This window comes from Colossoma macropomum, unplaced genomic scaffold (assembly GCF_904425465.1).
Source record: "Colossoma macropomum unplaced genomic scaffold, Colossoma_macropomum, whole genome shotgun sequence".
Classification (NCBI taxonomy): domain Eukaryota; kingdom Metazoa; phylum Chordata; class Actinopteri; order Characiformes; family Serrasalmidae; genus Colossoma; species Colossoma macropomum.
In genome coordinates this window covers 1,618,254-1,645,908 of record NW_023494809.1, presented here as the reverse complement: position 1 = coordinate 1,645,908, position 27,655 = coordinate 1,618,254, and the positions used below count along the sequence as shown (strand labels likewise).

Below are 27,655 nucleotides of genomic sequence, written 5' to 3'. Positions count from 1 at the left end.
TGCATGTCTACAGACATACAACACATAAACTCCACACAGAAAGGACTCTGGTTACCCAGCTGGTGTATCAAACCCAGGCTACTCTTGTTGTGAGGCGACAGCGCTACCGACTGTGTAGCCTGTGGAATTCCTCTTCACACATGGCACTGTATTAAATCTTGTCTATACAGAACCTGATATGACTGTTTTCATTGCATAGCAGCCAATTTTCTATTATATTTGTGCAAACATTATAACCAGTCTGAACAATAATCACTGCCTGCATCTAATAACTGTCATTCGTTGCTCTTAAATGGAGGATTTTTATGAATTCATTTATTTTGCTTCCTCTTCCTTGTCAATCTCCTCCATCTCTTCCTGTCTGTCTCTCTCTGTCCTCTTCTTTGTCTCAGTGTCTCAGTTGTTTGAGTGACATGTGGAAGCAGACCGCTTAATTGTGACCCGGTTAGCTGTCAACTACAAAACCTCCTCAGATGACCGCCAGGCTTTTGGGCCGATGGGCTCGCCTGTTGTCCCGATGCCCCCAAGCTTCTGCATCCGCCGCCCGCCTGCAGGCGCCCACAGCCCAGCCAGCAGAGCCGCTGAGGTCCCAGGTCCAGATAAGGTCCGCTGTCAGACCCCTGTGCCTGGGCCGGGGAAGGGCTCAGGGGGAGGAGCCAAATGTCACGTTTAAACGCACAGAACTGGACGTGCTTGTTGAGAAGGCGACCACTCCACCATATGTTATTGGTAAGTCAATTGCTAAATGATAGTGGTCGATTCTATTCGCTCTCTAATTTTCTACTTACATATAACATTATAAATTAGCACAAAAGAATATATTATTACTCACAGAAGCTGTTCCTGAAGGTATCCTCACTCTCTTACGAGACACCACAAGAGAAAAAACAGTATCAACCTTTGATAACGTTAATACAGCTTTGATCAATGGAATTAACATGAGTGTAGAATGATTTAATGATAGATTTATTAGAGCAGGGGTTCCCAAGCTTTAGCAACTCGCGGCCCACGCAACTGATCAACCGGCCCATCCGTTTAGAATGTAAGAAGCATAATAATCAGTGTAGCCTGTGGAATTCCTCTTCACACAGCGTATTAGACTAAAGAAATCTGTAGCCATTTACACAGAAAAGTCTCAACAACAGGATGAGATGCTCTGGAGCTGCTCATGAACCTAAGGTCACCATGCCCAATGCCGAGCGTCGACTAGTGGAGTATGAAGCCTCTAGGATTGGGCTGTGGAGCAGTGGAGCTGTGTGATGGAGCTCCATCCAGTAGCTTTGGGATGAGTTGGAGTGTCCAGAACTGACCATCCAACATCAGTACCTGACCTCACTAATGCTCAATCAAATCCTCACAGCAGTGTTCCAACATCTGGTGTAAAGCCTTCCCAGAAGAGTAGAGGCTGATGTTGCTTGTTATTTTTAATACTCTTGATATTGGACAGTGGATGTCCACAAACTTTTGGCCATACAGTGTATTTCACTAGACTTACCTCGTAAGACACCTGGCCTGCCTTATCAGAACCACGCCTGTGTTCAGTTAAATAATTAATTAGACAGCATAATTAATGATTATGTCATTAATGTTAACACCAGTCCCACCAGATACGTCATGTGGCTCTGTGGCAGACTCTCACAACCCTGCTGAAAAAGTACCGTAGACCACCATGAGCTCCATGCTCGTCTAAGCTGGTCTATGCTGGACCAGTGCTGGTTTAGCTGTATTCTAAATGTATTCTGAATACTGGTCTGTCTAACAACATGAAAAGGTTCTTCATAAGCAGCTACGTTTCTCAAATCTGAGAGCCATTCTTGGGTTGATGGACCTCAGAGAATTTAGTGTCATATTCAAGTACGCTTTTAAATGAGGCCCCATCTTCTGCTTGGGCTTGACGGCAGACTGAACGCCAGATGGCGGTATTGCTGCCACTAATATTGCGGAGTTTTGGAAAATTACACTCCAAGAAGATTCTCTTAGAAAAAGTAATGGAAAAAAGTAAAACAAGGATAAGAACTTTTCTTTGTTTCTGAAGAGATCCGAACAGAGCCAATGTTAGAGCTGCAGCGCCCAGAAAACACAAAATCGATTTTGTTGTGGGCTTTTATTTTGTACAAAAAAGAGTTTAAAGATGTGGAATGAAGATGTGGGAAATATTACATTCAGGAGTGATAAAATATGAACCCCAGATAAGAAGATAAGAGCTTTTTGTGTAGAATTTATGGGTATATATTAGTCCCTGTCATGTAAAAAACGGAACTGTTTTAATAGAAAACTCTTAATAATAAAACTCTAATCTGTTCTGAATTATTTATTCTTCTTTCGCTTATGACAGCTGAATTTTTGTGTTGTATTCGTGACTCATATATGTGTTCCTTCGAAACGTAATTTTTATGGTATAGTGGTATAATGAGAATGAACGAATAATATATATATAAAAAACGCAGTCATTCATAAAGGGTGATATCGGGCTGGCTCGGACCGTATTTTATTTTATTTTATTTTATTTTATTTTATTTTATTGTATTTTATTTTATTTTATTTCGAAACCTCAAACCTAGCCGCTTCCACTGGCACAACTCTCAAATTAAACGCCCTTACGTATTTCATAAAAATAAACATAAATAATATTACGAAGCACGAAAAATATTTTTTATTGTATAATGTAAATTTTAATCATGTCTATTTGAAAATCCTCAGCTTGAGACGTTTTGTTAAAATGTAAACAGTTCTAAACATCTCAGTAGATGTCGCCAAACCAATGACGCGCCCAGAACCTTTATTGTTAGTGAGTGACGTAAATATCTAGCGACTCGTAGTGGCAGGTCCATGTGAATGTCGCCGGTGGGAGGCTTTGTAACGTCGGAATAGAAAAGGTGAGACTGGAAATCGCGATCGCTGTCGTTAAAGTGCTCGTCCGCCATTCGGGCGTGATGAACTGCGCCTGCGGTTGTGGATCCGTCTGGCTGTCAGCAGGATCTTTATAGCGCCTCCCTCTTTAACAGGCAAGGTCAGAACGCCTTCCTCTGGACAGGAAGATCAGCTGGGCAGCTGATGTAGCTGCACGTTTTAGGCTCTGGTCTGATCTGGTCATATAAGAGTGTTTTGAGAAATGGCTTTGTTTACATGGTCACTGTGAGGATGGCTGAACTCCAGCTGTGACCTTGCATGGCACTGTATTAAATCTTGTCTGTAAAGAACCTGATATGACTGTTTTCATTGCATAGCAGCCTATTTTCTATTATATTTGTGCAAACATTATAACCAGTCTGAACAATAATCACTGCCTGCATCTAATAATTGTCATTCGTTGCTCTTAAATGGAGAATTTTTATGAATTCATTTATTTTGCTTCCTCTTCCTTGTCAATCTCCTCCATCTCTTCCTGTCTGTCTCTCTCTGTCCTCTTCTTTGTCTCAGTGTCTCAGTTGTTTGAGTGACATGTGGAAGCAGACCGCTTAATTGTGACCCGGTTAGCTGTCAACTACAAAGCCTCCTCAGATGACCGCCAGGCTTTTGGGCCGATGGGCTCGCCTGTTGTCCCGATGCCCCCAAGCTTCTGCATCCGCCGCCCGCCTGCAGGCGCCCACAGCCCAGCCAGCAGAGCCACTGAGGTCCCAGGTCCAGATAAGGTCCGCTGTCAGACCCCTGTGCCTGGGCCGGGGAAGGGCTCAGGAGGAGGAGCCAAATGTCACGTTCAAACGCACAGAACTGGACGTGCTTGTTGAGAAGGCGACCACTCCGCAAGAGGTGCTGCAGGCGTGGGAAGATCTAGGCGGTTCACCCAATCAGGCGGCCTCGTGTCTGATCCAGCTCAGCCGGCTGGTGGTGGAGAAAGGAGGAGCAGATGCCTCGGATGTCCTGAAGGACCCTCGCTGTGTGGATCTGCTGGAGACAGTGAATTCTCAGGTGAAGATAGCCTCCTGCTAGAGATGTGCAATAAAAATATGTATTGTAAGCACTTTATTAGAAATCACATCATCCAGCAAAGTCTGAATGAAAAATAAAAACAAGACAGAAATATTACAAAACGTGGCTTTCTCTCTCAGATCTCACTGAGAACTGTCTGGGAATGGTTTTAATACTCTAATGAGCTTGACTGACAGCACTCCCAGTTTATAGCTACGTTCACATTACAAGCCTCATTGCTCAAATCCAATTCTTTGCTCAAATCCGATCTCTCTGATTCGATGGTTCACACTCGTTTAGGTAAGTGGTTCAAATCTGTCATTAATGTGACGAACCGGCGTCCTGAATGACCCGCATGACCACATCCTACTCAGTAACGTCACGTGAATGAATCACGTTCATCATCAGCACAAACTAACGAGCAGAACGAGCTTCGCTGAGAAGATCATTAACTCTGATCAGCTCTCAGCTTCATTATTAGAGCGAGACGAAGGAGAAAAAGGTGAGATGAGCTGCTTTTCCACCGTTTACAGGCTTTAACTTCTGTTCGGCGCTGCTGCCATGGTAACGCTGAATGATGGCACAGTGGAAAAAAGCACATGAATTCCGATCTGAACGTTCACATTAGGTTGTGTGGTCACGAATCGGATACGTATCTGATCTAGGACTACTCGATCTGCTCGTTAGTTTGTGCTGATGATGAATGTGATTCATTCACGTGACGTTACTGAGTAGGATGTGTTCATGTGGGTCATTTCAGGACGCCAGTTCGTTCACATTAATGACAGATTTGAATCACTTACCTAAACGAGTGTGAACCATCGAGTCAGAGAGATCGGATTTGAGCAAAAAGTCAGATTTGACCAATGGAACTTGTAATGTGAACGTAGCCTTAAACTTGACTTCTAAAACAAAAAAAGCTCAATATTGACAACAACATGCAACAACTGATGCTGGGAAGGTAGAGGAGGTTGTCATTGAACACTACATTGCCCAGTGTATGTGGTCAGTGTTAATGACCGATATTAGCTAAGCTGAAAACAACCTCCAGACAGGATGTTCACCAGGTTTTAGTGAAATGCTGCTGAATGTCTTCCTCTTCTTGTCCCGTCTTGTCCTGTGCAGGTGTCAGTGATATGGAATGGTACGCTGGTGTCCCTGCTGCGCTCTCTCTCCAGCCTGGGTCTCACCCCCAGCGCTACAGTGCTGCGCTCTCTTCAGACTGAGGCGCTGTGGAGGCTTCGGCGCCTCACCTACCGGCAGCTGTCCTACCTGGTGGACTGGGCAACCAGCCGCCACAGTCAGGGGTAAGCAGTCCTCTCATTCCGCTTATGCTTCACCTGTGTAAACTGCGTTTTGTATTCCCTACACTAATGTCAGTATCAGCCCATGAGGGGTTTGTATTGTGTGGTGTTCATAAAAAAGTAGTTTTTCAGAATTGCCTGGTGCTTATCAAGATCTAGTGAGATCACTGTCTGTTGGTTGGCAGGCAAGGGGACGAGGCTCTGACCACAGCTGTGCTGAAGCAGCTAGAGTTGCGCTGGACAGAGTTGAGTGACCCACGAACGGTCAGCACCCTCATGGGCCGTGCAACACAGCTCTCTCCGTTCCTAATGGACAAACTGGAAGATAAGGTGAGCACACAGTGTATGCAGATCTGTACACTAGAGCTGAATTATAGACATTATTTTTAATATTGACAACAAAGAAAATCATAGACAGATGTTTCCATTGTTGATTTTTTTTTTTGTTTACATTTTCAAATGACTTCCAAGCTAGAAGTGAGTTGATGTCTGAATTCAGCTAGTGTTGTCCCTGTGTGAGCAGGTGCAGGGGTCAGCAACATGTGGCTCTTTTACTGCCCTGTTGTGGCTCCAGGGCAGAATTAGATCTGTAGGTAAAAATAAAATAATCCTCCTTTACAGTAAAATAAAGCTCTGCTGATCGTTCAACACAGTTTAACAATAAATGGTCTTAAACTCTGGAGTTAATGTAGAACTGCTAATTCACGCTTTAACCCTAAAGATCACCGCAGACTGCTGGTCACCATAGCAACGCAGACAACAGTCTTGCCCAGCTAGTAGTTAATGAAAAGGCAAAGAGAGAGATTTAAGACAAACATCGATAATTTGGAGATGAATGGACTTATTTACATTTATAATCACTCCAGTTGGTTTCCTGATACGTTTAATCTGCAACGAGAAACTGTCAAACAGTAAAAAGACATGAAGCTGAAGTTTCTCATTCGCCAACTTCTCGTTTGAATTTCCCTGTTCCACCTTAAATGGTGCAGCAGGTGTCTCAGTCACCATTGAAGGCGGAACGGGAAAATTCTGACAAGAAGCTGGAGAATGAGAAGCGACTTCAGCCTCGTAAAAAGTCGAATGTTGAGAGACACTATAAGAAATTATTCCGCTTTTCCTGCCAGAGATGTGAGAAAAGCGGCTATAGCTGAGCTAAAGCTTAAAGCAGAGCAAAGTAAGTCTGTGTTTTTGTTAATATTATATTTTTAGTCTATATTGTCACATACTGAGACAGATTTACAGCCAAGATGATAAAATGGACATGAAATGTTGTGGCTCCCAAGGTGGTTTGATTTTTGTTGAAAGGACAAAATGGCTCTTCTTAACATTTGGGTTGTGACCCCTGAGATCTAAATCTTTTGTCATGCTGTTTGAAAAAGTCCCACCTCCCTTAGTGACCGTTGTTACATCCGTCAAACCTTCAGCTCAAATCCACCCAGTAGCATTTATAGCACTTGTGAACAGACTACAAACTTCAGCACGAAGGAAACTGCAGGAGCACACAGGGGAGCACCTGTGGGCACATTTTATTACCTTATAATAAACTGGTTGTTCACAGGTTGTAAATATTTGAAAACTGACAATAAAAAAGATAAGGCAAAAAAAGGGATTCTGAAAAGCACGTTTACATTAATCAAACTAGAAAAACCTTTCTGGACATAATAGCATCTAGTTTTCATGTATAATAAAGAAGAGGTTTGAAAAGTGTCTAATGCTGACCTGTCCAATGTCCGGACCAGGCTCTGGAGCTGGCGGAGAAGTTCAGTGCCGAGGACATCCGCAAGGTGGCGCTGGCTTTGGCATCTCAGGGACGACGAGCGGTGCCACTCCTGCGGGCGCTGTCATACCACCTGCACCAGAAGCCCTCCTCCGAACTCAAAACACCTCTGCTGCTGGACATTGCATTCGCTTATGGTCAGCTCATCACATTTACTTACATCTTTTTTTTTACGTTGTGCTTTTTGCATCATCAGCACAAACTAACGAGCAGAACGAGCTTCGCTGTGAAGATAATTAACTCTGATCAGCTCTCAGCTTCATTATTAGAGCGAGACGAAGGAGAAAAAGGTGAGATGAGCTGCTTTTCCACCGTTTACAGGCTTTAACTTCTGTTCAGCGCTGCTGCCATGGTAACGCTGAATGATGGTGCAGTGGGAAAAAAAGCACGAGTTCTGATCTGAGCGTCACATTAAGGTCACATGGCCACGAATCGGATACGTATCCGATCTAGGACCACATATGAAAGGCTACATTCACATTACCAGGTTGAAGTGGCATAAATCCGATCCTAATGTGACTCAGATCTGATGCTTTCAGAGCTGTGTGGACACGCAAATCTGATCTTTTCAAATCCGACCTGAGGCACTTTCATATGTGGTACCCGGGTGGGGACCCTGCAGGATGTATAGGGGGCAAATGACTTGTATCATTTGATTAAAGAAGAAATCGCCTGTCGCAAAGACAGAAGAAGTTTAGTGGTAAGAGATTTGAGCCTGCAATCGGAAGGTTGTGGGTTCACATCCCAAGACTGCCTGGGTATTCCTAGACTGGACATAGTTAGGCAGCAAAATGACCAATTTCATTAGCACGCGGGTATTTAACCTTTAATAAATCAGTTATAGAAATTTCTGTTAGTTGTGTATGTGTGTACATATATATATATGTGTGTATATGTATATAACATACACACACAGACGCCTGCTTGTTCAAAATGTTTTTGACCTTACTTAGTGACCCAGAGCTCCTGAAAGCCATAGCTCCACTGTTTCTGCCACAGGTAAGCTGAATTTCCACCAGACTCAGGTGTTCCAAAGGATGGCTGCAGAACTGTTGCCAAGGTTACCAGAGATGAGCTCCACCGACGTCACACGCTGTTCGAAGTCCCTGGCCTTCCTGAAGTGGCTCCACCTGCCTCTCTTTGAGGGTTTTGCACAGGTTCAAATGCACTCAGTGCACCTCTGCACTTAACCTACCTACAGATACACATGACTGCAGTCCACACACATAAAGACCAACCCACTCAGTCGCTAACCAGCAGCAGACAGGCGGGTTAAATAACATGTTTAGGAATTTGAATGGGATTCCAAAAGAATTCCAGAAGCAAATTCTTTAACTGCCTTGAGGAAAAGTAACACGGTCAGTAGGAATGTGGAATCGATCACTCAGTTTCGAACTCTGAAAGAGACGGGAACATGATTTTGACTTTGTGCTTTTTTTTTCCTTTATTGAATAAAATAATGTTCCTGTTTGCTTTGGCAGCAAAAACCAAATAAAAGTAGCCACTAACAAAATCATATAAAGTACTAAGATTAATTTTTAAGCAGTAGAACCCGAGAGGAAGTGTGTTATCGTGAAATAACATCACGGCTGTGATTTGGTCGCTGTAGATCATCACAGCCGTGATGTTATTGGCGATAACACGCTCCTCGAGTGTTCTATCGCTTTTACACAACAGTTAAATAAATAAAGTAATAAATTAATAAACTGGGCGGTGAACGCGGCGTTTTAATATGTTTTAATGTTCGCAGTTCCTTCACCAAATTATAGTTCCTTAACAAGCAGCTCGTTGCTACGTCAGAGTAACGAGCTCCGCCCACTCGCTGCACAGTCGGCTGTAAGCCTCGCCTTTTGAAGTGCAGACTGAATCATAAAACTGCCGCAATATCAAGTTCAGCTCAGTTTTGTCATTTTTTGCTGATCAGTATTAATGTTGTTTTGTTCCAGCCAGTCTGTAAAGCATCTTACAGCCCATTTAGTTTGGCGAATGGTGTTGGGTTCATTTCTGGCTGATTCCAGGTTGTTTAGGTTCTTCTGTCACAGCTGCCGACTGAAAAGCTGCTCAGTGGTGACGACAGTTTGGGGAATTTAGTGTCGTCTCATCTTCAGAGTCTGACCAAATCGGCTGAAATGTGATCTTAGAAGTGTCCATTTTCTGTTTGTGGCAAAGTAAGAAGTAAAAACGTTCAAATGGCTTGAGTGTCTCCTACAGCTGTCAAAGTAGTTGCTTAGTAACGGCGTCTCAGCGGAGTGATACAGTGTTTGTGAAAAACCTGTGATGTTATGGCGAAATAACAGCACGGTTAGAACGCCTCTTAACCAATCAGCTTGCGTGGCCGGAACTAACTGTTGTATAAATATTATATAATATCTAATATATAATATCATATAATACTAACTCAGATTTATAGTGTGATATTTTCTACTTTTAGCACGATAGTGGTAAGATATCACAATTTAAAAAAAAAGTGAATCAATTTATAATAGTAACATTAACAAAATAACATTGTGATAACAATAGTTATTCTTCTTATTAGTGCTAATATTGTTACTGGTGGCATTATTATTATCAACATATAGTGTTATAATTAAAACATTATTATGGTTGTGTATCATTTATTATTATTATTATTATATCCTTTTTTATAACCCCTTTAAAGTAAAAAAAAATACATTCTTAATAATAAAAAAACACTGAGTTTGCTGCTGAAATGTGTTCTTCACTGTGTAAGTCTAGTAGCTTCTTCAGTTTTCTTGTAAGGAACCAGTTTTTAGTCGTTTTTTTACAGCCTCTCCTCATGCTGTTTTTTTACCTCCTCACTCATCCTCAATTCCATTTTGCTCCTAATAGTTGGTGTCTAAAGTAATTTCACTCTTTGCTGTATCTAACAATGGCAGCTTGGCATTCCAGGCTTGCTAAGGTAACGGTGGTGAGCAGCACTCAGCGGGCGGTTTTACCCGAAACACCCTTTGCTTGAGTTTATTTAAGCTGTTCATGCTCATGTCTAGTTTGTCTCGGGGGCAGTTCTGTTTGTGGTTCACTGTTTTTGGGCTTATCGTGGAATCCTCGGTACCGCAAGAGAAAGAGCGTCATACTGAATACAGAGCTACAAAACTAACCTTGCTAATAATCACTAGAACACCTTAGTCCTCAAACTACCCAAGTCGTTTGTTTAACCCCTGTGTGGTGTTCAGGTCTGTGGGACTCATTTTCAGTGTTTACCAAAATCAAAAATTGTGATTCATTATTATTTCAACCTCAGATTCTCAGCCGTTGCTCATTTTCTGTGAAGAACATATAAAATAACCCATTTTCAGTGTCTTCACTCTGTTCACCCCCCACACATTTATATTACACATGTGGTGTTGGGGTGAACCAGCGGGGAGTGAAAGTGTGGAGGTGCTGTGTCCTTCACTCTGTTCTCCTCCTATATGGCCTGCTGTTAGTGTGTGGGTGTCTGTGTGTTTGTGTGAGGGTGGACAGGCTGCTGACTGGCTACAGCTGGCTCAGTACATCAGCGATGGATCACACCGCCTCAGTGCCATCACTCCAACCACATCCATGTCAGAGTATATCACAGTGTTCAAACACCAGCTAGCAGATGACTGAGTTTCTCTATTCTATTGTAGTAGTTTGAGGGGTGAACTGCAGTATATCAGTCGCTCGCTGTGTAAAAGCTTTAACTGCAGTGTGAATTTCTCACACCAGACAAACAGAGTCCTCCTTTTAGGTACGTTTAACTGAAATTGGTGCTTTTTTGTCGTGTTTATTCTACAGTAACATCAATTCAGCCGTGCTGTGTGAGTGACGGAGCGCTGCTTCAAATTAGCCAGCTGCTAACAGCTAGCCTGGGAATCCAGCGTTCTCCCACTCTCCAGTGCAACAGATACAGCATCACAACCTCAGTTCACTACGTCGCGTGTGAGAATGCTCTATTGTATAGAACATTTATTGAACATTTCCCCATTTCTATCGAGGAAAGTTATATTACGATAATTGTCATTATCGTTTTATCGCCCAGCCCTAACATTCGGTCACAACCAAAAGGCACAAAGTTTTTTAAGCTGTTCATTTTTTAGCATAATGCATTGTGATTTTTACGTCTTTCTCTCTTTTACTTTCAGCACTTCCAGAGTAACAGTGAAAAGTACAGCACTCTGCAGCTCTGTAACCTCCTCATGTCCTTCGCCAAGCTCAACTTCCAGCCCAGCAACAGAGAGGAGTTCTACAGAAGGGTAATTGATCAAAGCACGCTTGAGATTTTCTTTCCCGAATGAGTGAATATTGAGCAGAACGTGTCCGTCTGACCCATTAATCTAAGACGAAGTCTGTTTTATGTGGCCTGTGCAGGTTCATGAAGCCCTGGAAGGCTCTTGGCAGGGATTGGAGCCTTTTCTTCTGACGGACGTGGTGTGGTCTCTCTGCGTGCTGCAGCAGGCCAAACCCGAATTTATCACTGCTGTTACTGACCCTGACTTTCAAACCAAACTTTCAGGTGACAGAAAATATAGTGTATCCATTTTTCTTCATACAACAACAAAGATCTTTTGCTATCTTTTAATAGCAAAGAATTGACCACTAGAAGTATTATTGGTTAATATTATTTTCCCCACCCACTGGTGCATGATGATGTAATCAAAAATCCATAGACAAGTCCCTACATTCTGATCATGAGGAATAGTGTCTTACATGACCAGCGCCATGAACTAACGAGGTCATTTTGGTCAGTTTTCACTGTAAGCCCTTGAACTGCAAGGCCACCTATTTAGGCCCACACTTCAGTTCTTTACTCTCAGCCTTACTATCATATTTGTTTTGTAGTAGGTACTGAAGAATTTATATTAGTTAAGTTTTATGGTTAATCACTGAATAATAAGCCTGCTGTTCAGAGGAATAGTTTCCCGAAAAATCAAGTGTACCCTAATTTTCACTGATCCCAGCTAAAGGCACAGCTGTGGCACATTTGGAGTCCAGATTTTGCTTCTGTAGTTTAAAACTGGAGCAACAAAGCTAACGCTGCTAACCAATTGAACCCAATAGTCACCCAATTAGCCCAAAGTGTTTCTGTAAAAATACACTCCCAAAACTTCTCTCAACCTGCTCGAAATGCGTCCAGCTCTAGATTAAGGTCACACAGATTTGCCGATGTGATTTATAGAACCGCATGGCTGACTGTGAGCTACAAAAATAAACGAGTTCATCGCTACGGGCAGCCATTTCAGACAACGCCAGAGCTGTTCTTAGATCAGATTCCTTCCTATTTATGAAGGTCATTGTCACAAATACGGATTCTAGATCAGCACTTCTGCTCCTGAGGTGGTTCGTGAATACAGACCCTCTTGCCCTATTGCACTTATTTTTTTTTTAACAGTTCAAAGTAAGTCATACTGTGTCCTAAACATCATTGACAAGTCTGCCCAACCTTAATGAAGACCTTAATGTAGTTTGAGACAGGGTTGAGAGGGGTTGTGGTGATGTATTTTTACAGAAACAGTTTGGGCTATTTGGGTGACTATTGAGTTCTAGTGTTTGCCAGCAGTGTTAGACTTGTAGCTCTAGTTCTAAACCAAAAACACAAAAATTGGATTTCAAAATTGTCTCAGCTGATCGGCTACATGTGGGGCATGTAATAGTCTTTCTGTCTTAATAAGGGTAGCCGAGGTCAGAGGATCCAACATTTGTAATATCGTCGCTGTCCAAAGAAAACCATGTATGTCCATTTTTGTAGATTTTTTGTTTTCTACATCATTTCAACACACCAGCTGTCTTTTACGTTGTGTTAAAATTGATGCATGGACCAATAGAAATGCTCTAAAATCACTTGGAACAAAATCTTTTTACATAGACTTACATAGAAAGGTAAGAGTGTTTTTGTCCTCTCCTGTAAAGTTACTGTTTTAGAGATGCTTGTTTTTCATTGGACAGCGACGATATGCTTGTTGTTTTGTACTTCGCCACATGGTGTCAGTAAATACCTGCTGGTTACTTTTATACCCTGGGACTGTGTTTTTCTACTTCAGTCCAGGAGGCCCACCTGCACTGCGTAGATTTGTTTTCGCCCCTCTAATGCCTGGCTGTAGGATTTTTTAAACACCTAACTGATGTTGAAGATGTGAAAAAGCCCAAACATAATGGCAGATTTTAATGACATGCAGTCATTAAAGCCCCCAACAATACAAGATTTGCCCAGAACACAACATCACACATTTACATTATGAGGACTTGACCAATAGTCTCTCAAAATCTGAGATCTCAAAGAATTTCTAGTGATGAAACATGGCAGACATCAGCAGGGCACTGATTACTGTGCTAGATATTGAAGATGCACCTAAATTAAACCAAAATTCAAGACACACCAGATCAAAAACCAAAAACTAAAGGAAAGTTGTTTTGAGTTTGTGTTTTTTTTTAATTTGCTGTTAAATTATGTGAAACGTGCTAAACATAACACTACAAGGTCATAAAGGAAATAGTTTTATTATTGATTAAAATCTGCTTTCTAAAACTGAGCTGACAATAAATAAAAACAATTAGCATAAAATAAACTAAAACTATTACATGTTGGCTATAATATGTGCCATGAAGTCAAACTAAACAGGTCTGTGCAAACAAACAAACAGCGTTTGTTTGTTTTTCATTATATCATTCAAATGATTTGTGAAGTGTTAGTTTTTAACACTTTGTCATCCTGTTTATCTTTTTTTCCTCCTTTGGCCAAAAACAAGAAATGCCACTTGTAACTATTTTTGACTGAATAATTTGGAATTTTGCTGCATCCCGAATGAGTGCATTTATCAGCGCAAAAAAAAAGGTGGCGCTCCATTCAATTCTTGATATTAAGAATTAAATTCTTACTAGTAAAAATGTAATTCTTGGTATCAAGAATTGAATTTTTCCTAGTAAGAATTATATTCTAGATATCAAAGTTTTCACTAGTGAAAATTCAGTTTTTGACCTAAAGAATTTCATTCTTACTAGTAAAAATTTAATTTCATATGTAATAATTCAATTAGAGCTAGTAAAATTGCATTTTCTACAAGTAAAAATACAATTTTTACATATGAAAATTATTGCTTGTAAAAATGTTTCCCCCATTCATGCATCACTAGCCTACTTTAGAAATATATAAGGGTTGATTGTTTGATTTACAGCTGCAACCTTCAGTCACCAAAAATAATTAGTCAACAGCAAATACGGAAAGAAATGAACATGGTTTGCAAACAAAACTGTTCTGTAATGTTCATATGATACATGCAGTCATTCTGACAGAACGCAGTACACTACAGGAAGCATAGGGGGCGATATAGCATGTATTGTTTCATTGCTCCATAGAAGGAGAAATGGCAGGAAGCATATATTTATATTTACATTTATGGCATTTTGCAGACGCTCTTATCCAGAGCGATATACAGTTTGATCGTTTTACACAGGTGGGTGAAGGTTGTGTTAGGAGTCTTGCCCAAGGACTCTTATTGGTATAGTGTAGGGTCATTACTCAGGCAGAGGATTGACCCCAAGGCAGCAGTGTTACCCATTACACTATACCAACCACATATAGGTTTGATTAGTTAACCCCCCGTGACCCTCGGCTTAGAAAACGTGTGTGTGTGTAGTTAGTTGACCACTGATAGATCAGTCGATATTAAAAATAACCTTGCAGCTCCAGTTAATAAGAAAAGCCCTAAGGTGTGCAGTGCTGTGTTATAGTGGTATAGTGTGGTATAGTGACTCTCCAAGGAAAGCTTCATTCACGCTGTCTGTTTCTTGGCCTTCTAGGTGGCAGCCCTGTTCGCACAGAGAACTACAGGCTGAAGCTGCTTCATGTTGCTGCTTCTGGCCAGCTAGAGTCTCTTGGAGCCCTGGGCCTCCATCCAACTATCCACTTACCGGCCGTCCAGGCCAAAGCACCCACCCTGACATCCCTGCAGAGTGGCCTGCACGCAGCCCTCCAGAGCCTGACCAGCAGTTGTACGACTGCCCTTCGCACTAACGTCAATACAGTATACGGCTGGACTATAGGTGTGCAGGAACTGGCCACTGGTTTTCTTTGTATGACATGTATGGAAAGCCAGTTTAAGTTTTTTAATTCTTGTTTTTTTCTTGATGTTAGGAATTCAATTTACACATGAAAATTTAATTCTTACTAGTCAAAATTTTATTTTTACTAATGATACTTCATTTGTTTCCACATTAATCTTAATAGGGAAAACAATTTTACTGGTAACACGAAATCTAAAATGACATTTTCTCTTTTCGATATTAAGAGTTACATTTTTACTAGTAAACATTAAATGTTTGATGTCAAGCATTAAATTTCTACATGTGAAAATGTATTTTTTACTAGTAAGAACTAAATTTGTATTTGTAAATTGAATTCCTGGTACCAAGAAAAAAAGGATTAAAATCTAAAACAGCTTGCCATTTCTTAAAGGAATAGTTTGGCAAAAAAATCTAGTTTACATGATTTTCCACTTACCCCAAATGCAGTCAATCAACCAAGACACGTTTGGAATCCAGATTTTGTTTCTTTAGTTTAGAACCGGAGCTGCGAGGCTAACTTTGCAAGTAGTAGCCCTAACTGTTTCCACAAATACATACATAACTAAAAACTTCTCTCGACCAGCTGAAACACATTCGGGTCTTAATTCATTTTGCGAAGACAAGTTTATATGATTTTAAAGCACAGACGCAAGACAACCGATGATGGGCCAGATGCTTTGTAGGGTAACATAGATAGAGAAGTCTATGTTTGAACCTGAATATACACAAATGCGTCAGTTGGGTGGTGGGACCAACTGTGACTCCCTGGACCACCTCTTAGCTACATATGGCAGGACAGTAAGTGAACACAACAAAGATGGAGAAAAAGGAAATAATGATGACCTCAGATTCACTTCTTTGAGGGGTCATCCATAAACATGTACTATTGCATAGTAACCAAGCATCTCATCTTTAGCTTGAATGTGTAATTTTACTAAATCCTTCTTTTAACACGTTTACGTAGCTTATCCACATCACTTAATGCAAATATGTGAAGATTGTGAGCTGTATTTGTGGAAACAGTTTGGGTGACTACTGACTTATGGTGTTTGTTGGCACTATTATGACTATGGGTCATTCTACAGAAACTATAGGAGTCACTGGTGTTACTGATCGTCATTGGTGTTACACATGATAAAGGAACACCAGAGACATTTTAATGAAAAATGCATTTTACTAAATGGCTGCTGCAGAACATCAAACCACATGTTGTCAGTCATGGAATATCCACTAAAATATGTAATTTGATCCATTTGTTTTCTATTTTTTCACAATTACCTCAGAATTAAGTCGGTCACACCAGTGACTTCAGCTAAAAGCTTCATATGAAATCATGAGCTAAATGAGAAAATCTCTGATAACTGAAAGACACAGTGGACTCACCATGTGCTTTTCTTCATAGATCCTCAGAAAACAGGTAAAAGGAAGTCGAGTGATGTCATCAGTGTGATTTTTATTTCAAAATAAGAGATTTTTTCTTACGCAGTAACACCAGTGACACGACTCCTGGGGAACTTTCATTATATATTTGATAGTATTTATTTGTTTTCTTTGTTATTTAATTCATATGTTTCAAATTCATATATAGATTATTGTAGTTAAAATGGCAGAAAAACCTCAAATTATGGCATTCTATATAATTGATTTAAAAACCAATATTGCTAAATTGAGGCTCAAGAAGGTGTAATTTTTAAAAAAAAACTTGTTTTATTTAAAAATATAAATAAATTGTAACCCTAACGTTTTTTTCAATTTTTTTGTGCTTTGACCAATCAGATGCAGAGTTGGTGGTGGATTCAGAAAATAAGCCTATTAGCTTGGAGAAACTCGTAGCTCCACACTTACCTGGAGGGGGCGGGTCAGAGCAATTACCTCAGGGAGCGCGCAGGTGAGTCTCCGAAGAGTTCAACCCTCACCTTTTTTGTGTGTGTGATTTTAGTCCCATCCAAATCTGCCATGTCATCTGCCATTTATACAGACTGCGCACTCCCACGGCAGATATTCTGGTGTCTCTGTCCTGCTAAAAACCGAAGCACAGAAATAACCCCGGGTTATATTAATCTTGTGAGAAAAGCCAGTGTAAACGAAATTATGATTAAATAAAATGTTAACATATTTTCTATTTGTAAGCAGCCTAAATGTTGGGTACGTAACATTTTTTTTTCAAATCACAATTATTACATAATCAGCTAATCAGTTATTCAGGTTGATTGCAATTATTTAACTGCAGTCAATCTCCACTGTTAGAATCCACAACAAAATTAATATGCAACATAAATAATTGTAAATACAAGAAAGTAAATGCATTCACTGAACACATCGTGGGTCTTATAAAAAGTTCTAACTTATGATTTGGTGCAACATGTTTAAAGGGCAGCACAAGAAATGTTACCAGTGTACCAGTGTGTAACCAGTTCTGTTTTAGCATGTATGCTAACAGAACAAGTGATTATTATTGCTTATATTTTCACCCTCTAGAAAAATATAGCCTTTGCTTGACTGCATATGATGGTGTAACTGAGACGTTTGTGAGTGTCTGCACACCCAACAGTGTGGTATACCAGTTCATCAGTACCATAGATACACATACCTGATGCTGTGTTGACTGAGGCGATATGTCTGCACGTCCGCCATGTTGGAGAGGTCAAGAGCCGCTTGTGAACAAACTCACTTGTATTGAGAGACGATGAGTCTCAGGATTAAATCAGCCACAACTTCCTTATTACTCAACCGATTTTCACCACATTTGTTTTGTTATAATCCTCAGACACAGATTAATCTGGGCTGCATGGATCTGCTCTGAGTAGCTTTTATTACTTTAATAACTGATCGTGCTAATTAGCAGTCCGGACCAGCAGGAAAGTATTCAGTCGGCACCTGATATTAAAAAACAAGTTTAGCGTGAGAAACACATCAACAGGTTCTTTGTGCCTCACTAACCACACGACCATATCTACACAACGTGGATCACTGCGTCCCCTCCGTTATATAATCCTATCCCACTTTCTGAGAGCAATATTCTTGAAATAGTGTATTAATTCAGTATCTTTCCTAAACTGCCGCTCTGTAATGGTACTGAATGCAGTCCAGCAGCGATATTGACCACGCCAAAATGGTGTCCACGTTGACATGCGTAGGTATGTATATCTTTGATCAGTACTACCAGTGATAGCTAACTAGTGCACATAGCTTGGAAGCAAGGACCCTAAGAGCAAGGAGCTGTGAAAGTCGTTGCTTAGCGTCTCGGCGGGGTTGAAACAGTGTTTGTGAAAAAAAAACGTTTCAACGCTTCTCAACCAATCAGCTTGCGTAGCCAGAACTAACTGTTGTAGAATAGTGTGATATGGTAATCAATCACTCTTTTATTCTTTCTGCTTAGGCTGGCATTCCTGGCTTGGGAGTTCCCTCATTTTGGCTCCAGGAGTAAAGATCTACTTGGACGCTTTGCCATGCAGAAACGCCACCTACAGCTGGCTGGGTTTCTGGTAGTTGAGGTATGGCATCAAATGAAATGCTTAGAGAAAGAGTGAAAAGGGGTGACAGGTGAGATTTATGCATGATGCGAGACAGGATCATCAGTCCTGTCCACTTTCTCGATATTCAGAAACAAAACATTTTTAGGTGAAGGGGTCTTTTAAATGCCAACTAGCTTTACTGTTCGCAAAGTTAGTATGGACTTTAAAGGCAGATGTCCAAACTTATCTTGTGCGTTCAAGTAGGGTAATATTAAAGTCGGTGTGGGAAAGTGAACGTTAATATACACTATATGGCCAAAAGTATGTGGACACCTGATCATCACACCTTTATGAGCTTGTTGAACATCCCATACCTAAACTGTGGGCATTAATATGGAATTGGTTCCCTTCAGCTTTACACACTTTCCACAAGATTTTGTAGTGTGTTTGTGGGAATTTGAATCAGTCAAAAGAGCATTTGTGAAGTCGGGCACTGAGGTTTTTTTTTCAGGTTGTTAAAATAGTTACACTCAAATTTACACTCATTCCTACCAGACCTGAATTTGATCATGTAGATACGTCAAAGATTAAATTAATGAATAACAAAAATTGTATGCGCTCATTTTACAGTCAGATTTCACTGTATGTAACTGATATGAATAAAGGCCGTTATGTAAATTTGACATAAGCACTGGGCATTTTTCATACGGAAGAGCATTTGTGAGGTCAGACACTGATGTTGGACGAGAGGGCCTGGCTCACAGTCTCCATTCTAGTTCATCCCAAAGGTGTTTGATGGGAGGTCAGGGTTTTGTGAGGGCCAGTCAAGTTCTTCCACACCAAACTCACCCAGTCAGGCCTTTATGGAGCTGCTTTGTGCACTGGGGCTCAGTCATGCTGGAACAGAAAAGGTTCTTCCCCAAACTGTTCTCACAAAGTTAGAAGCGTACAATTGTCCAAAATGTCTTGGTGCTGAAGCATTAAGATTTCCCTTCACTGGAACTAACTAACTAACTAACTGGGTTCTAGACCAACCCCTAAAAAACAACCCCATAGCATCATCCCTCCTCCGCCAAACTTTACAGCTGGCACAGTGCAGTCAGGCAGGTAACTCTGGTGCAGTGCAGTCAGGCAGGTAACTCTCTCTGCTGGCATAGAGAAGTGTGGTTTATCACTCCACAGAATGCATTTCCGTTTTTAAACACTGTGTCCACTCACTGTCCACTCTATTAGACGCTCCTACCTTGTCGGTCCACCTTGTAGATGTAAAGTCAGAGACGATAGCTCATCTGCTGCTGCACAGTTTGTTCTGGTCATCCTCCAGTCCTTCATCAGTGGTCACAGGACGCTGCCCACAGGACGCTGTTGGCTGGATATTTTTGGTTGGTGGACTATTCTCAGTCCAGCAGTGACACTGAGGTGTTTAAAAACTCCAGCAGCACTGCTGTGTCTGATCCACTCAGACCAGCACAACACACACTAACACACCACCACCACGTCAGTGTTACTGCAGTGCTGAGAATGATCCACCACCCAAATAGTACCTGCTCTATGAGGGTCCATGGGGGTCCTGACCACTGAAGAACAGGGTAAAAGGGGGCTAACAAAGTATCAGAGAAACAGATGGACTACAGTCTGTAACTGTAGAACTACAAAGTGCACCTATATAGTAAGTGGAGCTGATAAAATGGACAATGAGTGTAGAAACAAGGATATACAGGTCATAATGTTATGCCTGATCAGTGTAGATGCAAAGCAAGAGAGACTGTGGCTTCAGACGTCATTCTATAGCTGCAGAGTATGTAGGATATAGTGGAATGGAAAATCTTCTCATGTTAATTAGCCTAAATCATGCTAAAGATTCAAATAAACTAAGTGCGTTAATCATTCTCTATTAGGCAAATACAGGTACAGTAACATACAGTATGCCAGCTGTGTCTGTGTCATTGTTTATCATGCTGCTAATATTAATGATTTTAATACATCCCCATAAACCCCATGTTGCTAGCTAGCATGGCTAACGCAGATTAGTGCTGTTCCTCTTGCAGTGGCTGGCGTGGCAGGTTGTCCCACGCTGGCTTTGAGATAAAAATAGCAGCAGTGGCACAGGGCTGCAAAACAGGATAGAGTCTCTGTCTGCAGCATATAGGCCAATCCTGTTAGCCTGCAGCCTCCTGGGGAAGAGCTAGATTGAGTTGGCTGGGTTCCCCGTAACTTCAAACTGAGAATGACAGCACAATAAAATGAGTTATCTCTTCTTGAAGTGACCGCAGTAGCTCCAGGGATTCAGTAGCCAAACTTTTTGACCACAGTCAGGGCCAAAACATTTCTTCCATTGAATTTCTGATTGCCAGCGTCTCTGAGCTCCAGTTCAGCGTGGTTCTTATTAGTAGTGGCTGGTATTCCAGTGGAAATTCTTCCTCACGTATGAATTTAATCAAACATGTTGTATGTACGTATAAGTGCAGATAATACGATGTACAAACAGTGCAGACCAAGCTAATATTATCCTATTTAGCTGAGTGACCGAGAAGTGTATTTTAGTCACATTTCTAATGTAATTGAAAGCGCAGCAGCCTCTCAATCACTGCCCACTGTTGAGTCAGATGCATCCAGTTTATTTTTGAAGCAGCGGGCATAACGAAACGACTGGTCTTTTGTTTTAGCCCAAAATGGACACCAGACCGATGAGGACTAGCTGTTACTTTAGTGTGAAATGACTAATATTTTTCAAATTCCAGTAGTGTCTGACGCACGTATGAGACAAATGTATGGAGTTAAATCAGTGTCACCAGAACCTGAACCTGATTTTGTCGTTCTGAACCTGAATTCATGAGACTGAACCTGAATTTGTGACGCTGAGCCTGAATTCCCAGTGCTTTTTCAGGTTGAGAAATTCAGGTGGTAAAATTCAGGTCTGGAAATTCAGGGAAACATCCGGCGTACTCAGGAAGAGCAAACAAGCGGATCTTTCCTTGAGTTTCTCGACCTGAATTTTACCACCTGAATTTTACCACCTGAATTTTCTAGCCCTGAATTTCTCAACCTGAAAAAGCATCAGGAATTCAGGTTCAGTGTCACAAATTCAGGTTCAGCGTCACAAATTCAGGTTCAGGTGACACTGATTTAACTCCATACAAATGAAATAGAAATTTAACAAAGCTGATGCTGGCTTCTTATTGCAATTTCCCGTTCCACCTTAAATGGTGTGTAATGTAAAATGTAACTGCCATTCCATTTAAGGTAGAACTGAAAATTTGCACAAAACGCTGCTGAATAAGAAGCCAAATTAATCTTTGTAGAAACTGATACGTGATACAGCACGTAGCACCATTTTGCCAGGCCAGCAGGGCTGGTTTTAGAAAACAATATCAACATAGGTTTTTCTATATATTGTTCAGTTTTGTTTTTACTATTTTGGATCTACATAACTTGTTAAAAATGGCTCTAATCAAAAAGTGAAGGGACTTCCCTGAATACTAAGCCACTTTTAACTCCCAAATATAGGTTTACTTAAGCATGTAAAGTGGTTTATTTGAATGTATATATTCTATCCCTCTGCAGGTGCCATACTTTGAGTGGCTGGAGTTGAAGTCCGATTGGCAGAAAGTGGCCTACCTGAAGGATAAGATGGGGAAAGCAGTAGCTGAGGACATGGCCAAGTGAGCCAGTGGACTGCAGCATATCCTCAGACCAAAGCATCGTTGAAATCTATTGAATATATCCAACCAGAGACAAGCAGGATGTGGTAATGTCAGAAGACGTTGAACGTGATTTCATATTCACCCATTTACCCGGACATGCAGAGCGTCTACATCAAAGCATCTCCAAGAACAATGATAACAGTAGTCAGTCAGCATCTACATCTGTATGAATCAAAACAGGCAACACTGGATTCTCTTCTGGAACAAAAATGAAATGAACAGTAGATCATTATGCTACTGTGCATTGAGTCTGAGAGCCAAGCGTGGGTTCTGAGGTGGATCTCCAACTGGCCTGAGTGGAATACCAGAAAGATACACTGCTATTTCTGTCATATCACCATGCTTGTAGTTTGCTTATCAAACTCGCCATAAGATATTTGAAATTTTGCTTCCTTAAAAGCTTTTAGAATATTATAAATACACCCATCAGGCATAACATTATGACCACCGCCTTGTTTCTACACTCGTTGTCCATTTTATCAGCTCCACTTACTATATAGGTGCACTTTGTAGTTCTACAGTTACAGACTGTAGTCCATCTGTTTCTCTGATACTTTGTTAGCCCCCTTTTACCCTGTTCTTCAGTGGTTAGGACCCCCATGGACCCTCACAGAGCAGGTACTATTTGGGTGGTGGATCATTTTCAGCACTGCAGTAACACTGATGTGGTGGTGGTGGTGTGTTAGTGTGTGTTGTGCTGGTACGAGTGGATCAGACACAGCAGTGCTGCTGGAGTTTTTAAACACCTCAGTGTCACTGCTGGACTGAGAATCGTCCACCAACCAAAAATATCCAGCCAACAGCGTCCTGTGACCACTGATGAAGGTCTAGAGGATGACCAACACAAACTATCCTGACACACATGAGCTGCTGTCTCTGACTTCTACAAGGTGGACCAACAAGGTAGGGGTGTCTAATAGAGTGGACAGTGAGTGGACACATAAGGTGTACCTATATAGTTAGTGACAAGGAGGTGGTCATAATGTTATGCCTGATCGGTGTATGAATCTTGTAATACTTGCTCATACTTAGGAATTCATTCATTGTGGAGCACATTTAGCTCAGAGCATCATCCCCAAAAATCTGGCTTCCACCCTCACCTAAAACAGACTTTATAACAGACCAGTTTGTGCTACCTGGATCACATGACTATTAAAGGTTCACGCTCAGTTTTGCAAGTCTTCTAAAAACTGAGCAAGATGCTTCCTCAGAGAACTCTCCTGCCACTAATAATAAACACACGCTTTCCACTCTTAATGCAGTTGCCTAGACGACACTATGGGGCTTTCCTTGTTGCCAAGGAGACAGTTGTCGAGGCCGAAGTGATGCTTAAAGATTAGAGGGAGGTTGCTCAGATATAAGAGTTTGGAACATAAAAAAACACTTTCAGAGGTGCTGTGTGTCCAGTCGTCAATGTGAAATACTTCAAACGTGCAAAATAAAATGGGTGTTTATTTAAGTTATTTATTTGTCTCAGTTCATATTCGAATACTTGAACAGTTTTGTACAGTACTGTGCAAACGTCAGAGACGACCCTTCATTTATTTCATTTCCAGTCAAAACTGCCATTAAGTAAAAGTAGTTCATTTTTCGGGAGATATTTCTGAGATTAGATATAGAAAAATTCACTTGCATGAGGAAAAAGAAAGTAAGTGAAAAAAGGAGTTCAAAAATGTATTAAAAAGGTACAGAGAAAGCGGGCCCCCAAACAACCGTGCAAGACTTGGCAGACCACCAAAACTGCCACCACCATACATCTTTTGAGAGATCAGTTTGTCTCCTCTCTTGCTTCTGATCTGAAAACATCCACAGGTGTTTCTGTCCATCCTTCCACTGTGAGAAGACGACTCAGCGCTATGGAACCAAAAAGATGTGAAGCTGGGAAGAAGCCAGTGCTAAGGAAAGGAAATAGACAAAAAAGGAAAAAAAATGCACAAGAACACAACACAACCTAGTCATCTAAAAAAAAATGTGGCAGAAAGTTTTATAGACTAATGACTCTAAATTTATAACTAGCATTGCTTAGATACTGTGGCTGAGAAGACCCAACAAACTAATAATAAAAATAATAATGATATATAATAATAGTAATAATAAAACAAGCTACAAATGCAGAAATGTGGGCTGCAAATTCATGGACACTCTGTAAACTCAGAAAACACCTAAGACGTATTCCTGTAACACTGGCACAACATTTTACAAATGCACTGCAAATACAGAAAACACATGCTTTTAATGCTATGCAGCAGAAACATTCACCAGTAAAAGTACGTTAACTTTTATTTGAGCAGATTATTACTATCATTTTATCCTAATGGGAATAAGCTACACAGTGTAACTGTAAAACTCTAACTAGTAAAAATAGAAAACTACAAACTAGCCAGCCAGGTTAACCATTAACTTAGGATGTGAGTGACCTTGATCTTCTCTACTTCTGTCAGTGATTTTTTCATCATAGATATTTCATCCACTTTGAGCCTTACAGAAACATCTCACCTTTTTCTCCTTCGTCTCGCTCTAATAATGAAGCTGAGAGCTGATCAGAGTTAATGATCTTCTCAGCGAAGCTCGTTCTGCTCGTTAGTTTGTGCTGATGATGAACGTGATTCATTAACGTGACGTTACTGAGTAGGATGAGCTCATGAGGGTCATTTCAGGACACCGGTTCGTCACATTAATGACAGATTTGAATCACTTACGAGTGTAAACCATCGAGTCAGAGAGATCGGATTTGAGCACAAAATCGGATTTGAGCAATGACGCATGTAATGTGAACGTAGCATAGTGTTCACATTAAGATTGCATGGCCATGAATCAGATATGTATCCGATCTAGGACCACATATGAAAGTGGCTCAGGTTGGATTTGAAAAGATCAGATTTGCGTGTCCGCACAGCCCTAAAAAAACCCATCAAAATACGGCAAAATAATCAGATTTGTACCACAACCTGGTAATGTGAACGTAGTTGGTTGTATTTTCTACGTCTCACAATCCAAATAATCCCAAACACAGTCAATAATTATGTGGTCTGGACTCTGTGGTGGACAATCCATTGTTCTGAGAACACGGGCAGCTTCTTTGTTTGATATGTAAATGTTCTGTTTTTTGTCTATTTCCTTTTCTCAGTGAGGTTCTTCTTGACAGCTACACATCCTTTCAGACCCATAGCACTCAGTTGTCATCTCGCAGTGGAAGGATGAACAGAAACACCTGTGGATGCTTTCAGATCTGAAGCAAGAGTGGAGACTGATTTTGTATAATATGGGCCCCGTACCAGTCTTATCATGATATTTAGAGCTGAATTTAGAATTTGGCTTCAGTCACAAATGTTATTAACCCAAGAATTACAGTCCAGTAACCTTTGTGACCTTTGTGATTGTTCTCAGTGTTTCTTCCTCACGTTCTCAGAGAGTTCTTGAGGTGTAAATAAGTGACTTCACAGCAGTTTGATTGCGATTCTTTTGTTTTGACTATTTTGAGATGATTCAGATTTACAAGCTATTTTTTCATCGAAAAATAATTTAAGAAATGAATCCATTTTGACCAAATACAAGTGCAGTTTTATTGAATACCAATATATTCTGAGTTCCAACATGTGAAATATCACACGATGGGAGGAGGGAGTCGAATGAGCAAGTGATAGAACTGAATGTGGCGAGGCAGCATTGGGATGCAGCACTGAACTCTATCTGAAGGGAAAAGCTGGCTGGATGGGGTTTTCGGGACCCCTGGCTTCTTCAGCCTTCAGGACAGCCATGACCTGTGTTTGGGCCGACTCGGTCAGACCATGTTATGCAATCACCCTTCAAAGGTGCCTGGAAGAATGAAGAGATTAGCTCTAAAGAAAGGGAAGAGATGAGTGAGTGAGAAACAGAGAGAGAGAGAGAGAGAAAGAGCCTTTTACAAGGCCACAGCTCATCTAAGCAAAAGATTGATGTAGTGATGTATGTAAATAGTATTTCAGAACATTCTGGTCACTCACTAGGCCATACCTCCAAAAACAACCCACTTTGTGGTCATCAGTTTTGTGATTTCATAACCATATACATATTTACATATGATCGCCCATTTACACTGAATTACAAGGAGAGTTGTAACTGCAGACTAGTAATGGATATTCCAGCAAGCAGCCTGTTTATGCTACCAAATGGCTTTTATTTCAGTAACATTTCCATTTTTTCCCAAAATTAGCCAGAGTAGCGATAATATCATTACATTTTCAAGAAAACTTTAGTCTACTTTCTAGTTGACAAAAGTTGCATCATGTTTGTTATGTAAAAAATGTAGTAATTCAGAAGTTGCTAGGTGTTTTTTTGTAAGTTCAGACCATGACTTCAACATGGTGGTGGTAGTATGAGGGATGACTGATTGAGGGAGGGGGGAGAACTCTGAGAACTCAGGCTGGAGTTCTGGGCAGCTTCTGCCTGTAGTTAGAAGGCCAGACCCCCCTCATAGCTGTAGTAGGACGGATGTAGGACTGAGGAACAGGGAGGAGATGGGGTGGTGGTGGGAATTGCGAACACTTCGTCACCGGAAAAGAAGGTGAGGATGTGAATTTATAGGGAGTTGGATTGGAAGAAGGAGGGGTTTCAGCCATGCTTCTCCCCCCAAACGTCAGTTATAACATATCTACATTGATAAACAAGGATCACAAGATGGGCAGACATGCAGGAAAATCCATTAACAAACAAAAGCAGGTAAAAATCAAAAATAACACATCATAATAAGACAAACTAACACATCAAGCAGCAAGTTTGAGGATAATAAGGTGGCAGAGAAAGAATGTTCCAAAGAGATCCAGGAAGGGGGGCAGGGGGGTTCTGTGAGCTTCAGTCATAAGACCTGACCAATTTTCTCAACATTCACCCAGCTTGTTCGTGAGTGACACATGCAGTCTATGTTATTGGAATGAAATATATGAATATATGAAAATGCAATTAATGTTTTAAACATACCAAAAAAGGTCAGTACAAAATTTGGCAGACATATTTTAGGATCTCTGACTGGCCACCTATACAGCCCTGTAAGTCCTCATATTAGTGCGCTGTGCTTGGACCCCGATGATTGCTGCTATATTCGTTGACGGTTCCTGACAGCACATTGGTTACAACAGTCCATTAAATTCGATGTGTTCACAAAAACACAAAGTTGTGGTTTACTGTCTTAGCTGCAAACAATGACAATTTACACCTATTAACCTTTTTGGCACCCTCTGCTCAAAAGCAATTGAAGAAAGAAATCTGAATAATGGACTGCGAATCTGACCTTACCGGTCGTACACGTCAGGTAATGTTACTGATCGCCCATTTCAAGCTGATTTACATTTACATTTACATTAATGGCATTTTGCAGACATTTTTATCTAGAGAAACTTACAATTTTGATCATTTTACACAGGTAAGCGAAGGTAATGTTAGGAGTCTTGCCCAAGGACTCTTATTGGTATAGTGTAGGGTACAGTCTAC

General features: G+C 40.9%; 1 protein-coding gene across 5 annotated transcripts; it reads left to right on the top strand.

Moving 5' to 3' along the window:
* The first annotated feature begins 396 nt into the window (after positions 1-396).
* tbrg4 (transforming growth factor beta regulator 4) lies at positions 397-22,764 on the top strand. Of its 5 annotated transcripts, none has more exons than XM_036558746.1 (12): positions 397-704; positions 3,733-3,909; positions 5,035-5,216; positions 5,399-5,543; positions 6,953-7,127; positions 7,990-8,147; positions 11,115-11,225; positions 11,341-11,485; positions 14,767-15,009; positions 16,807-16,918; positions 18,410-18,524; positions 22,050-22,763. In XM_036558746.1, exons 1-12 carry the CDS (start codon positions 474-476, stop codon positions 22,149-22,151), a joined length of 1,896 nt encoding a protein of 631 aa, XP_036414639.1. In that variant the 5' UTR covers positions 397-473; the 3' UTR covers positions 22,152-22,763. The 5 variants fall into 5 exon arrangements, with proteins under 5 accessions (XP_036414639.1, XP_036414634.1, XP_036414636.1 ...); XM_036558741.1 differs by lacking the exon at positions 397-704 and adding an exon at positions 2,790-2,876 and having other exon boundaries at positions 3,421-3,909; XM_036558743.1 differs by lacking the exon at positions 397-704 and adding an exon at positions 2,804-3,010 and having other exon boundaries at positions 3,429-3,909; positions 22,050-22,764.
* Positions 22,765-27,655: the final 4,891 nt, after the last annotated feature.